Source organism: Notechis scutatus, unplaced genomic scaffold (genome assembly GCF_049901735.1).
Source record: "Notechis scutatus isolate UNSWTSFEM ecotype Mainland unplaced genomic scaffold, rNotScu1.2 NSCUSCF23, whole genome shotgun sequence".
Lineage (NCBI taxonomy): Eukaryota > Metazoa > Chordata > Lepidosauria > Squamata > Elapidae > Notechis > Notechis scutatus.
Window position 1 is genome coordinate 165,741 of NW_028263148.1, and position 15,834 is coordinate 181,574.

The 15,834-nt window shown below is 40.1% G+C and overlaps 1 protein-coding gene and 1 long non-coding RNA gene across 2 annotated transcripts; both read right to left on the bottom strand.

Annotated features, from left to right (window-relative positions):
• Positions 1-373: 373 nt before the first annotated feature.
• Positions 374-5,309, bottom strand: LOC148128570 (vomeronasal type-2 receptor 26-like). The gene is made up of 3 exons (XM_087948823.1): positions 5,177-5,309; positions 4,845-5,000; positions 374-1,598 (listed from the first exon to the last, which is right to left on the bottom strand). The coding sequence occupies exons 1-3, from the start codon at positions 5,307-5,309 to the stop codon at positions 694-696; spliced, it is 1,194 nt and encodes a 397-aa protein (XP_087804949.1). The 3' UTR covers positions 374-693.
• An 8,052-nt stretch (positions 5,310-13,361) lies between these two features.
• Positions 13,362-15,659, bottom strand: LOC148128571 (uncharacterized). The gene is made up of 2 exons (XR_015746266.1): positions 15,569-15,659; positions 13,362-14,168 (listed from the first exon to the last, which is right to left on the bottom strand). It is a non-coding gene; the product is annotated as an uncharacterized LOC148128571 (long non-coding RNA).
• Positions 15,660-15,834: the final 175 nt, after the last annotated feature.

Below are 15,834 nucleotides of genomic sequence, written 5' to 3' on the forward strand. Positions count from 1 at the left end.
TCTGCAGGGCAGCTAGAGAAAAGCATGTTAATGAAAAACCACAGTTACACCCCTGGGGCACTGTTCTGTAGTGATTGTGGTCCTTCTTGTCAGGACATGTCTAGAAAGTGATGCTTGAGGAATTCCCTAGTATTGAACTATCTTTGTCGTGATCGAATTGATAGAACTATAAGTTTTTCAATGATTGCTGACTAAGATAGGAAAAATGATGGCTTTGGAACTGTATCGTTCAGTAAATAGGGAGAAAGTTACAGAGTGAATAAACTTTTTTATTTTTTTCCAGGATATGTTCTATTTTATCTTTCTGTATTGATGTAAGACACAGATATTCTTTATAATTTGAAGTTTCTTCGTTTATTAAATAAACAGTCTGAATCTGTGATGGTGGCATTGCCTACAACCTTTTGGATGGTGCAACTTGAATCCTTGCCACACCCACCCAGAAACTAGTTTAAATGGACATGGTGGCCCTTCTTATGGTTGTATGCATGCATGTTCTGACCCACGGCCTTTTCCAACAAATCAAACACAATCCAAAGGGAACAGAAACCTTTTATCCTTCTTGGCAAAATAATTAGCTGTGATAAGCAGAAGCCTTGCCAAACTGCGAGATTGCCAAAAGATAGCAGACAAGAAAAAATTTGCAATACAAGAATCTTCAAATACAAACTCAGGATACTGGAATGTCCACTATCAGTTCCTTACTTTTATGATTAGATGTTCCTTAGTATTTAGATCTGGTCTCAAGATGATAATGTAGCACTTGGGGAAGAAAATGCAAACCAGCAGACCAGCACTTGAGGTCAAGATGGAGAAAACCTGCACAGCCACCATGGACTTTCCTTTTGTGCTCAGATAACTGGGTAGGAAGGAGACCCAGACACTGCAGAAGACCAGCATGCTGAAAGTGATCAACTTGGCTTCATTGAAAGCTCCAGGAAGGTTCCTGGCCAGGAAAGCTACTGTGAAACAAATGGCAGCTAGGAAACACATGTAGCCAAGGACAACATAAAACATGGTGACAGAGCCTTCATTGCATTGAAGAATGATCTCTCCAGGCTGGGATTGAAGATCAGAGTCAGGGAATGGGGGAGAAACTCCCAGCCATATGGCGCAGATGAAAATTTGGCCAGCAGAACCAGAAAGGATGATGGAATTGGCCAAGCTCTTCCCCAACCATCTTCTCACTTTGTTCCCTGGTTTTGTGGCCAGGAATGCCAGCACCACTGTGATTGTTTTGGCCAACACAGAAGACACAGCTACTGAGAAGACAATGCTGAACACTGTTTGTCGCAAAAGACAGGTGGTTTTTCTTGGTTGGCCAATGAATAAAAAGGAGGACAAGGAGCAAAGGAGGAGGGAGACCAGGAGGATGTAGGAGAGGTCCCGATTGTTGGCTTTGACAATGGGAGTTTCTAGGTATTTAATGAATATGATTAAAACAAATCCTGTGGTTAGGAACAAGAGCAGGGCAAAGGAGACCAGAATAATGCCTAGATGTTCCTCATAGCACAGGAAGGTTATTGTTTTGTGGATACATTGGACTTTGTTCTCAGTTGGATATTGATCATCTGGGCACTTGGTGCACTTTTCAGTATCTGAAGAAACAGAAAGTAATGTTTCTTTTATGCATCAATCTCTCCTTCCAAATGACTCACCTATCAGTTTAATGCACATTATAAAAAGGAAAGGAGAATGGATCTGGGGCCTGAACTCTATCCTCCAACAATGCCAACTGAAACCATCTCTGAAGAAGATAAATATTGCTGAAATCTGCCTTTCATTCCCAATCCCCAGTATTGGTCCAGAAATATACCTTTGTTGCAATGGTGGGATTCAATTTTTTTTTACTACTGGTTCTGTGAGGTATAGCTACTGAGATCCTCTGGATGGCGCTAGATGCTAGCAGCAAACCGCAGCATTTGGAACCAATCCAAATGGGCCTCTTTGGCTATTTGCATGATCTCAATTCTTAGGTGTATTTTGAAGGTGGAAAGTCCGACTTTCCAGACTTATAGATGATCTCATTTACTAACATCACCACTAATTGGATTGGGAGGTTTCACCCATGTGGTATCTATTCTCCAATCCAAATGCTGTATCCATGCTATGTTTCCTTGCTTGTAAAAATGGTATAAAAGAATAAATGCTGCCCAAGCAGTCAGACATCTTGGCACCCTGCACAATGACTGATCTTTGAAATCCATCAGTGAGGGGTGGCTTGGTGAGCATGGTATGTCTTGGTGGGCATGGCAGGGGAAGGATACTGCAAAATCTCCATTCTCTCCCCACTCCAAGGGAAGGATCAGTGGTGGTATGCTGGTTCGGACTGGTTCGGACTGGTTCGGTGAAACTGGTCATAAAAAAAGCTGACGATCAGCTGAGAAAAGGAAAAAAATCATCTATCAGCTGAGAGGAAAAAGAAGAGAAAAGCACAGGACTGGCCCTCCCACCTGCCCCCGTGCTTTTCTCTTCTTTATCCTCTCAGCTGATTGGCACTGCAGGTCTCAGCTGGTATGGGGAAAGCTGTGCACCAGCATTAGGGAAAGTACGCCAACCAAGCCAATTTGAATCCCACCACTGGGAAGGATACTGCAAAATCTCCATTCCCACCCCACTCCAGGGGTAAAATCTCCATTCCCTCTCCATCCCACTAACCTGCTTTCCAGGTCCGTTCTCCTGTGCAGGGCAACAAAAGAAGACCCAGCCCATCAGCTGGGACTTGGGAGGCAGAGAATAGATGGGATGGGGGGCAGTCAGAGGTGATATTTGCCGGTTCTCCGAACTCCTCAAAATTTCTGTTACCGGTTCTCCAGAACTGGTCAGAACCTGCTGAATACCACCTCTGATGTTGACCCAGGACTATAAATAATATTTGTGCTATAGTTCTCAATCCATAAGATGGATGGTTAGAGTGATGGAGAGGAGAGAGACAGATCCCTGCTAATAGAAAATTTAGTGTCATCCCTTCTCTTACACTGAAATTATCTTAAAGGATTTTATGATGGGTGCTTAATTTAGTTTTCTCTTATCCCTTGAACCCAACTGCTTACCTCCATGGTCCTCATGACTATATATTTCTCTTTATAAGGCTGTATCATTTCCTCAGCTATTCTGATGAATTTCTACCACTGCACAGTCGAGAGCATCTTAACTAGCTGTATCTCAGTTTGGTATGGAAATTGCACTATAAAAGAAAAAAAGGCATTACAGAGGGTGATGAAAACCACCCAACGTATTATAGGGATTCCACTTTCTGACATTGTGGACATTCAGAGCAAACGATGTCTGCGTAAAGCCCACAGCATCGTTAAGGACCCCTTCCATCCAGCCCATAAACTGTTCACCCTTCTTCCATCTGGGAGGAGGTTCAGGTGCCTGCAGTCTAAGACCAGCAGGCTAGGGAACAGCTTCCACCACACAGCGGTTTCCTTGCTGAACTCCTCAGCTCGTTTGCCCCCATACATATGCTGATGCTCCCCTTGATAATATATGATGTATTTTGTATAATTTTCTGTGCATTTATCCTTATATCCAACATGTCCATAAACATTTTGTACAGTTGTATATGTTCATATATGTGCAGTGACACTTATCCTTGTGTGCTCGTGTACATACATTTTTGTGTTTCCCATTGACATATATTCTGCATATTCATAGATGTTCTGTATATCTGCATATATATATATTTATATTTTACTGTTGTTTTTCACTTCTGGTTGGATGCTAACTGCATTTTGTTGCCTGTATCCATGGCAATGACAATAAAGTTGAATCTAATCTAATCTAAACTATTTCCGACAAATGATTATCCAATCTCTTCTTTAAAACTTCCAGTGTTGGAGCAATCACAGCTTCTGGAGGCAAGTTGTTCCACCAATTCCCACAACACTGTCAAACTATTTACTAAGTCTACATTACTATTACTATCCATCTTCTCATCTTTCTTATCACCAATCTCCCCCCACTTGTGACTGTATGACTGTAACTTTGTGGCTTGTATCTTTATGATTTATATTTCCTAGTATGGTTTGATTGCTTATTTGTACCCAAGACTATCATTAATTGCTGTACCTTATGATTCTTGATGAATGTACCTTTTCTTTTGATGTACACTGAGAGCACATGCATCAAAGACAAATTCCTTGTGTGTCTAATCACACTTGGCCAATAAAGAATGAATGAATGAATGAATGAATGAATGAATGAATTCATTCATTCATTCATTCATTCATTCATTCATTCATTCATTCATTCATTCAATTAATTGTTCTAACTGTCAGGAAATTTCTCCTTAGTTCTAAGTTGCTTCTCCCCTTGATTAGTTTCTATCCATTGCTTTTTCTCCTGCCCTCAGGTGCTTTGGAGAATAGCTTGACTTCCTCTTCTTTGTGGCAGCCCCTCAGATATTGGAACACTGCTATCATGTCACCCTTAGTACTTCTTTTAATTAAACTAGACATACCCAATTCCAGCAACTGTTCTTTATATGTTTTAGCCTCCAGTCTGCGAATCATCTTTTTTGCTCTGCACTCTTTCTTGTCTCAACATCTTTTTTACATTGTGATGGTCAAAATTGGATGCAATTTTCCAACTGTGGTCTTACCAAACCATTGTAAAGCAGTACTAACACTTCACATGATCTTGATTCTATCCCTCTGCTAATGCAGCCTAGAACTGTGTTGGCTTTTTTTTGGCAGCTGCAGCACACTGCTGGGTCATATTTAAATAATTGTGTACTAGGGCTCCAAGATCCCTCTCACATTGAATGAGGTAAATTTATTCTCATGCTCCTTGCACAATAAATCTTCCTTTGGTTTTTATGCCTAAGGACAGGACCTTACCTGTCTCACCTCTGAATGGCATCTTGCTGGATAGGACCCAATGCTCAAATTTGTCAAAACCCTTCTGAATCTTGAGTCCATCCTCCAAAATGTTAGCAATTCCCCCCAGCTTGGTGTCACCTGCAACTTTGATTATTTCCCCCTCTATCCTCTCATCTAGAACATTTATGACAATGTTAAAGAGCACCGGATCCAAGACCAAATCTTGACATACGCAAATGCATGCTTCCCTCCATGTAGATGTGGTTCCATTGAGGACTACCTACTGAGTGGTCAGGAATTCTGTATTGATTTTGTCATGTTACTGTCTATCCCACATTGTTCTATCTTACCATGAAGGTTGTGGTCTTTTTTTAAGTCATACTTATCTCCTAAATTCCAGATTTCATCTCCTTTATTCCAAGATGCTTCTCTCTTTATTGTGACCAGAATTTTTGAATATTCATAAATAATTCCATAATACATCTCAGGTTGCTTCTTGCCTTCTGTTATCAGGGGAGGAAAATGGTTTTGCTTATAAGAAACATTCACAAGATTCCATTCAGAGGATCCTAAGAAGTGCCATCTAAGTTTGCCTAGAAAGGTTAACTGATTCATCATTTACTGCCAAATTAATAGGTTGCTATGAAGGTTCTGTTCATTACACAGGAAATAATTTGTGTCCTAGGACTTCTTCCAATTTCATAGACTATTAGAAATATAGCTATTTCATAAAAAATATATTAAAATTTCTTTTTGTGGAGATGTTAGAAATCTTGGAAAATGCTCCTGGTACCAGTTGTTGTCCCAAGAAAATATTTCTTAAAAGGTGAAAGGATAGATTATAAAAGAAATATTGTATTTTGGTTTACTGAAAAATGTACCAAGTGCCCAGATTATCAATATCCAACTGAGAACTGAGTCCAATGTATCCACAAAAGAATAACCTTCCTGTCCTATGAGGAATATCTGGGTGGCATCCTAGTCTCTTTTGCCCTAATCTTGTTCCTAACCAGAGGATTTGTTTTAATCCTATTCCTTAAATACCAAGAAACTCCTGTTGTCGAAGCCAACAACCAGGACCTCTCTTACATCTTTCTGGTCTCCCTCTTGCTTTGCTTCTTGTGTCATTTACTCTTTATTGGTCAACCAAGGAAAGCCACATGCCTTCTCCGACAAATGGTGTTCAGCATCACCTTCTCAGTTGCTGTTTCTTTTCTCTTGGCCAAAACCATCACAGTGGTTCTGGCTTTCATGGCCACAAAACCAGGCAACCGAGTAAAGAGATGGTTAGGGAAGAGCTTGGCCAACTCCATCATCCTTTCTTGTTCTGCTGTCCAAACTATTATCTGCTTCATCTGGCTGGGACTTTCTCCCCCATTCCCCGACTTTGACTTCCACTCCCAGCCTGGAGTTATCATCCTGCAATGCAACGAACAAATGCAATGTACTGTTCTACATCACTCTCAGTAACATGGGCTTCCTGGCTGCCATCTACTTCATGGTGGCTTTTCTGGCCAGGAATCTGCCTGGGGCCTTCAACGAAGCCAAGCTGATCACCTTCAGCATGCTGGTCTTCTGCAGTGTCTGGGTGAGTTTTGTGCCCACTTACCTGAGCACCAAAGGGAAATTTATGGTGGCTGTGCAGGTCTTCTCCATCTTGGCCTCCAGTTCTGGGCTGCTAGGCTGCATCTTCATCCCCAAGTGCTATATTATCATTCTGAAACCAGAACTAAATATAAAGGAGCATCTTACAACCAGAAGACATGCAGAAAGATGAGACAGAGGAATTTCAATGCTCAACATATTCCAACAAGCCAAAGCTGGAAAATGGGCCAATGACTGCCTGAAATAAGACTGGAGAATAGTGTCATAAGGAAAACAAGTTCATTGATTTATTGGGAATGCATTAACAAGACAGAAATATAGAAGAAATGCATTGAACAACCTTGATACCCTCCTGGGAAGCTTTCAGTACTGGCTTAGTGTCAGGTTCCAAGTAATGCAACCATCATAAAATGAACTCAGAGGAATTTCTATTCCTCAAAGAATTATATGATTTAATTACACATCTTGGCACTAACTGGTAGAAGCCAGTACTGAAAGCTTCCCAGGCTTCCACATCATTATATCTAAAAGGTTCTCATTTTTCCAAAACAATAAGTCACACTGTCCAACCAGGATATAAAATAGTTTCCTGGCAACTTCGCTCCTCCTTTCTCTGGCCCAGCAGCAGTTGGAATGCAGCTGACTCATTGCCTAGTTATGTTGTTTTGGCTGGAGCTTCATCCACCTCAAATCTCTTCCCCACTCCATTTCTCAACTGTGTCCAACTGAATTCATACAATTCCACCACCAAATTAAATTCAGGCTTGACACTCAGTACATTTTATCAAAATTGTTGTGGCAATGCAACTGATCTCTCTCTTTTTATTTAGCATGACTCTTTCTTGAGGATAGAAACAGTAGACAGATGGGAAAATAACTTGAGGTTTCCTTCATCCTTTCTCTTAATCTACTAGCCCCCTCCTACATTTGAAGAGAGAAGAGTAACCTGACTCCAGTCTTTCAGAGAGTGAGGGGTAGGGTTTCCCCCTTTCCCCGACCTATTTTTTGCTGTGTCCTCTTTGTGCCCTGACAATTTACTTCATGATGTATGTAGTGACTTGCAAAATATGTCATATGTTTGAGCCCATGGAAGACCCAAACTATGTATGTGTCAAATGTAAATTATATGAATTACTAGAAGAAAAAATAGAATAGAATAGAATAGAATAGAATAGAATAGAATAGAATAGAATAGAATAGAATAGAATAGAATAGAATAACAAAGTTGGAAGGGATCTTGAGTGTCTTCCAATCCAAGCCCCTGCTCAAACAGGAAACCCTATACCATTTCAGACAGGTGGCTATCCAGTCTCTTAACAACTTCCAGTTTTGGTGCATTCACAACTTCTGGAGGCAAGTTGTTCCACTGATTAACCATCCTGTCAGGATGGTTAACCATCCTTGAGATATTGGAAGACTAACCACTGCTATCATGTCACCCCTAGTCCTTCTCTTCATTAAGCTATGGATACCCAATTCCAGCAACCGTTCTTTATATTTGTGTTTGAAAAGTTCTTAAATAAAACTCTTCACTTAATAAGTCAATTATGTTATAAAGATGCTATAAAAACTACTCTAATTACTTCAGATGGATCTTGATTGGTCTCTTCGCATCAGATACAGAGAATGGAGAGGATTTCATGAGGCCTTTTACTCCTATGTTTGCTAGGAATGGAATTTGTGTTGTTATTTCACAATAATCCTCAACAACTGGCCATACAGCCAGGGGTGGGATGTTACCAGTTCTGCCTGGTTCTAAAGAACTGATAGCTCTGAACAGCAGCAGACACCAAACCGGTTTTATGTCTGCTGCTGTTTGGCCCACCCGCCTGCCTGGGCTCTTAATCTCCTTTATTTCTTCCTTTTTCAACCTCAGCTGCTTTGCGCAGCACAGTTCAGATTGAAAAAGCAGGAAAAAAGAAGCTTCTCAAATGCTGCACACCTGCGCACAGCACTTTTGAGCACTCCAGGCAGCACAGCTGTTGTTTTTGTCACACATGCACATGCTCACGAAGCGCGCATGTGCGTGCAAAACATAATTACCGAATTGGTAGTAACACCGGTTGAATATGACCCTTGCATATAGCACCTCTCAAGGATACCTTCTCTAACTGGGGACAAGGGAACACCTTTGTTCACTTCATAGAATGTTTCCCTTTTGGAGAGAATTCCTCCTTTCTATTTAACACTTAATGTTAAAATAGAAAAAATCATTTTTATGAATCTATTATTTTTCAAAATGTCATTTAGTAAGCTCGATTAACAGGTTTTGATAATTTAATGTTTGTTTATAGATTTATTTATTATTTCTTAAACCTAAATTCTGCCCGTTTTGGCTAGAGATGACTATAGGGGAGGAGGTATTTTTCTCATCCCTAAAGCTACTCCTTTGAATTTCTAAAGAAACCAGTAACCAGTAACCAATACACCAAGTCTCATTTTTAGTCACAATAGTGTGAGTAAAATGAGTTTCCAGCAGCATGGGATTTTGTCATGACCCAGGATGGGATACAAAAGCAACAAAGTCACAAAAACAGGCAAAGTCCCTTTAATTCCTTCAACTTGGCTTCAAAACTCATTGACTGGAGAAAAAAACTCCCCCACAAACAGTTGCGAAAAGGAAGAAATGCCGTTCAAACTCAAAATACATATAAATTATAAATAGAAAAAACAACACAAACAACACTGAAGCAATTAATGAGAAAAGGCAGGATAAGGGCTTGAAGACGTCCACAGATATTGAAATACACACACTGGGAAAGATGCCAGAACTCAGATAAGAACTGAAAGACTAGAACTATTTAACACATAACAGATAACAGATAATCAGAGTTGGAAGGGACCTTATAGGTCATCTAGTCCAACCCCCCACTTAAGTGGGAGACCCCACATCATTTCTGAAAAAATGGCAGTCCAATCTCTTCTTGAAAGTCTCAAATGATGGCGCTCCCACAACTTCCGAAGGCAAGCTGTTCCATTGGTTGATTGTTCTCACTGTCAGAAAGTTTCTCGTTATTTCCAGGTTAAATCTCTCCGTGTTCAGTTTCCATCCATTATTCCTTGTCTGGCCTACAGGCGCTTGAGAAAATAGATTGACCCCTTCCTCCCTGTGGCAGCCCCTGAAATATTGGAAGACTGCTATCATGTCTCTCCTGGTCCCTCTCTTTACTAGACTAGCCAAGCCCAGTTCCTGTAACTGTTCATCATATGTTTTATTCACCAGTCCCCTAATCATCCTGGTTGCTCTTCTCTGTACTTTGTCTAGAGTCTCAACATCTTTTTTATAATGTGGTGACCAAAACTGGATGCAGCACTCTCGGTGTCGTCTTACTAAGGCTTTATAGAGTGGTATTAGTACCTCACTTGATCTTGATTGTATCTCTCTGTTAATTAGCTTTTTTGGTGGCTGCTGCACACTGCTGGCTCATATTTAGCTGGTTGTCCACTAAGATTCCAAGATCCCTGTCACAGTTACTGCTATAGAGCCTGGTTTCACCCAGTCTGTATGTGTACTTTTGGTTTTTCTTGCCTAGGTGTCGGACTTTACTTTTCTCTACATTGAATTTCATTTTGTTAGATATAACCCAGTGTTCTAGTCTGTCAAGATCCATCTGGACCATGAAGGTGATCAGGGCCCTTTCCTCTCCCATAGACCATGCCATTCATGTTTCTCCCTTATCCACTCCTCCCTGCATGCCCTAGGATAAAGAGGGGATGGCCCTGGATCTTCCTATGTGCCCTTCTGCAGTTTCCTCCACAACTTCCCGAGCCACACTCCCACTACCTGTCCACTGTTCCTCCTCTCCCTCGGAGTCACTTTCTAACAGGGGCATGACAGATTTTTAGTAGGCAAATGAGAACATAAGGAATATGGCCTTGTGGCTCAGAGTGAACTGTGAGATGTTTTTTCAGAACATTCCCATAGGATCCTCTGAATTCAATCTTGTGAATGTTTCTTATAAGCAAGACCATTTTTCTCCCCTGAAGACAGAAGGGCAAGAAGCAACCTGAGATGTATTATGCTATTATTTCTGAATATTCATAAATTCTGGTCACAATAAAGAGAGAAGCAACCTGGAATTAAGGAGATAAGGGTGATTTAAAAAAAGACCATAACCTTCATGGTAAGATAGAACAATGTGGGATAGACAGTAACATGACAAAATCGATACAGAATTCATGACCACTCAGTAGGTAGTCCTCAATGGAACCACATCTAAATATGACCCAGCAGTGTGCTGCAGCTGCCAAAAAAAAGCCAACACAGTTCTAGGCTACATTAGCAAAGAGATAGAATCAAGATCATGTGAAGTGTTAGTACCACTTTATAATGGCTTGGTAAGACCATACTTGGAAAACTGCATCCAAATTTGACCATCACAATGTAAACAAGATGTTGAGACTAGAAAGAGTGCAGAGAAGAGCAACAAAGATGATTAGCAGACTGGAGGCTAAAACATATAAAGAATGGTTGCTGGAATTGGGTATGTCTAGTTTAATTAAAAGAAGTACTAGGGTTGACATGATAGCAGTGTTCCAATATCTGAGAGGTTGCCAAAAAGAACAGGAAGTCAAACTATTCTCGAAAGCACCGGAGGGCAGGACAAGAAGCAATGGATAGAAACTAATCAAGGAGAGAAGCAACTTAGCACTAAGGAGAAATTTCCTGACAGTTAGAACAATTAATTGAATGAATGAATGAATGAATGAATGATTGCCTGAATTCTTTATTGGCCAAATGTGATTGGACACACAAGGAATTTGTCTTTTATGCATATGCTCTCAGTGTACATCAAAAGAAAAGGTACATTCATCAAGAATCATAAGGTACAGCAATTAATGATAGTCTTGTGTACAAATAAGCAATCCTCCCTGTGGCAGCCCCTGAAATATTTGAAGACTGCTATCATGTCTCCCCTTGTCCTTCTCTTTACTAGACTAGCCAAACCCAGTTCCTGTAAACATTCATCATATGTTTTAGTCACCAGTCCCCTAATCATCCTTGTTGCTCTTCTCTGTACTTTTTCTCAACATCTTTTTATAGTGTGGTGACCAAAACTGGATGCAGTACTCTAGATTTGGTTTTACTAATGCTTTATAGAGTGGTATTAGTACCTCACTTGATCTTGATTGTATTTCTCTGTTAATTAGCTTTTTTGGCTGCTGCTGCAAACTGCTGGCTCATATTTAGCTGGTTCTCCACTAAGACTCCAAGATCCCTCTCACAGTTACTGCTATAGAGCCTGGTTTCACCCAGTCTGTATGTGTACTTTTGGTTTTTCTTGCCTAAGTGTAAGACTCTACTTTTGTCTACATTGAATTTCATTTTGTTAGATACGGCCCAGGGTTCTACTCTGTCAAGATCCATCTGGATCATATTGTTAACATCATCTTTTCACTCTTTTTCAGCTCAGCTCTGCTTTGGAAGAACAGCATTTAGTGGCACTCATGCCCTTTCCACTTCTAAAATTTCTTAAATATTTGTTGAAATACAGCATTTCCCTTTTCCTATTCAAACATCAATTTTCATTAGAAGGCTGGAGAAGATTGCACAGAAAGATGACAGACTCTCCCCCTGGAGGAGATTGAAAGCATCTTGTCCCTAAAACCACCTTATTAACTGTATGATGTGGACCAGGACGTGGGTATTTGACTAGTTCCAAGAAGGTGTCTGTGGAGGTTCTCAGCCATCCATGTCATAGTAATCCCAAAGGTACTTTTTCAAGAGGCAACTAGGTTTTCTTGTTTGAATACTTTCTTTCAACAGTTCCAAGAAGACGCCACACCCATTTGTGCTACTCAGGTGACCCTAATGCCACAGAAAAATATCCAGGTGGCCTCAATGACTCTCTCAAAAAATGCAAATGACCAGCTGTCTGCAATTATAAATCCTTCCATTCCCCACCATCCACTCAGAGGTGAAGAAGCTTCTTAGATGAGAAGTGAAACATCTTCAAAGAAAGACAAGAAAGTCCAGTTGTCTCTTGAAAAGGCACCTTTGGGATAACCATGACCTGGATGATTGAGAATTTGCATAGAAATTCAGTCAAGACCAAAGGGAGATTCTTTTGATAGCTCCAAGAAGGGTTTGGACAAGGCTGAGGACATCTTGGATGCTAGAAAGATAGAAAGTGATAATGCAGTGAAGGAGGAAGAATAAGTCTCATTGATAAGACCAGGCCCTATCTTCATTTCCCAAAGAAAATCTTTGGACTCTTTGTTGTGGATTTTTTGGACTGTCCAAAAGCAGAATATGGTGATGAACGAATTACCACAGCATTTAGGGCCAATTTCACTTCTCCCTGACATCAATGAGACATTCAATCATCCAATTCTGTAGAAATTCTTTTCTAAAAATCTTATTATACTCTATGTTAGCTACTTTCTTGTTTAACTTATTTATAATAATTTAGTTGACTAGTTGTTGAATCCAGATTATACTACTCCTAATGTGATCTTGAGTCCAATATTGCAAAGCACACAAACAGCAAATGAACAATGATACAACTAAAATAATGGAAATTTTAGGGCACCACCACCATATATTTTTGGTATCAGCACAAGATTCCCATTGCACAAATACCATGTTTCAAAAACCTGATATCATGTAGGCTAAAGGCCCACGACAGATATGCCATCTTAAGAATTCAAAAGAGTTGAGTGAACATCTAGGAATTCTACTAGATAAGGATGTGGAACAGAATCTTGCATCAGCCTTTTAATCATTTCAACCAAAATTGTTGGCCTGCTTAGGTATGGAGAGCAGCTTGGAGCATTTTCTAAGTATGGCTTGTTGGAAAATGCAGAGACTTAAAATCGCCATGTCTCACATTTCTTCATTTCTTCTGGTTGTAAGCTGCTCCTTTGTATTCAGGTCTGGCCTCAGAATGATTATGTAGCATTTGGGGATGAAGATGCAGCCCAGCAGCCCAGCACTGGAAGCCAAGATGGAGAAGATCTGCACAGCCACCATGTATTTCCCTTTGGTGCTCAGGTAGGTGGGCACAAAAGTCACCCAGACACTGCAGAAGACCAACATGCTGAAGGTTATAAGCTTGGCTTCATTAAAAGCCCCAGGCAGGTTCCTGGCCAGGAAAGCCACTATGAAACAGATGGTGGCCAGGAAGCCCAGGTAACTGAGGGTGATGTAGAACATGACAATGGAGCCTTCATTGCACTGCAAGTTGGCCACTCCAGGTTGAGAGTGAAAGTCAAATTCAGGGAATGGGGGAGAAGATCCAAGCCACATGGAGCAGAGGATAATTTGGACAGCAGAACAAGAAAGGATGATGGAATTGGCTAAGCTCTTCCCCAACCATCTCTTCACTTGGTTTCCTGGTTTTGTGGCCAGGAAAGCCAGCACCACTGTGATTGTCTTGGCCAAGAGAGAAGAAATGGCAACTGAGAAAGTGATGCTGAAAACCATCTGCCGGAAAAGGCAAGTGACTTTCCTTGGTTGACCAATGAAGAGAAAAGGAGACAAGAAGCAAAACAAGAGGGAGACCAGGAGGATAAAAGAGAGGTCACGATTGTTAGCTTTGACAATGGGAGTTTCTAGGTATTGAAAGAATATAACTAAGACAAAACCTGAAGTTAGGAACAAGAATAGAGCAAAGGAGACCAGGATGATGCCCAAATATTCTTCATACAATAGGAAGGATACAACTTTGGGGATACATTGAACTCGGTCTTCATCTGGATATTTATCATCTGGACAGTTCATGCATTGTTCCATATCTGAGAAAACAACAAAGCAATATTTCTTTAACCTTCTGTCCTTTTACATTTCAAGAAATACTTTCTTGCCACAACAGTTGATACCACAGGCATTTTCAAAGAAGCATTTGTTTTGAGTTGAACAAAAAAAAATTCTGAAGAATATAATTTTCTATCTCTATGTCTGTTTATCATCTCTCTCTCTCTCTCTCACACACACACACACACATCTATCTATCTATCTATCTATCTATCTATCTATCTATCTATCTATCTATCTATCTATCATCTATCTATCATTATCCATCCATTCATTCATCCATTCATCCATCCATCCATCCATCATTATCCATTCATTAGTTGTCTATCCAGCTATCATCATCTCTCTATCTATCATCATCCATCCATCTATCGTCTATCTACCCACCTATCTATCTATCTACCTACCTACCTACCTACCTATCAGCCATCCATCATCTATCTATCATCATCATCTACCTATCAACATCCATCTATCCATCTCTGTCCATGTATCAGCTGTCTATATCGATCTATTTATCTATCTATCATCTATCTGTCTGTCATCTATCTATCTATCTATCTATCTATCTATCTATCTATCTATCTATCTATCTATCTATCCAACTATCTATCTATCATTATCTATCTATCTATCTATCTATCTATCTATCTATCTATCATCGATCAGCTGTATCTATATTGCTAAGGTGTATCAAATTGGCGGAAGTTCTAAGAAATGAATAATTTCCTCTGTAACATGCAGATACTTGATAGGAAGCTACATTATTAGAAGTGAGAAAATGAAAAAGCTAACTTTCCTAGGCAAACATCATTGGTTCTACGAGATGACACTTGTTAATATACTGGATCCCAAGGATGTTTTATCTTATAAAACCTAGTTAACTCACAGAGAAAACTAGTCCTGCAAGTAACCAGAAATGGCTGCTGGCAGCAATGGTAAAATGTGTCAAATGAGATGCAATCATAATTGTCCCCTTCATTGTGGAGCAGCAACACCTTCCCAGTGACCCTGAAAGGGAAGCCCATGGAGAATGCATTAAAATTAGTGTTACATTAGGTGGACCTAAAATAATGCCTTGAGTTTCAAAGAATGTTCCTAGAGATATAAACGTGGAAGATCACATTCAAAAATAAAAAGCAGACGAGATATTGGCACTGGATGTCATAGTTTGCTCAATATTTCACATTTCTGTCTTTATCCAGCTTCTCCTTTAATATTTTTTTTTTTACTATTCTTTTCTTTAGATCATAAATTGTGCAGTATGAAAATTAACAAGAAAGCAGCTGAGCTTCAAACTGTTTTTTAATTTGCAGTTCCATATAAACACTCTGGATGAATCCACTTCTACAAGCCCTTCCATTATCTTCAGCCTGAGCACCTTCTTGAGTGGAGATAGTCCCCCCTGGACAAGGAATGCAGTCACAGCAGCAAACTGGCTCTCCTTCTCGAGCTTGCTTAACAAATCCAGGTTGACATTTTTCCACACATTTGGACTGAGGAAGAGACTAAGCAGAAAAGCAGGAAATTAAAAAAAACATTAGCACTAACCAGCCTGACATTCTGACATGTTCTTGAAATAAGATTTAAAGTGATTGCTCAGTTTCTAGAACTGTAGTGATATGAGATAGATGTGAGGTCATTTGA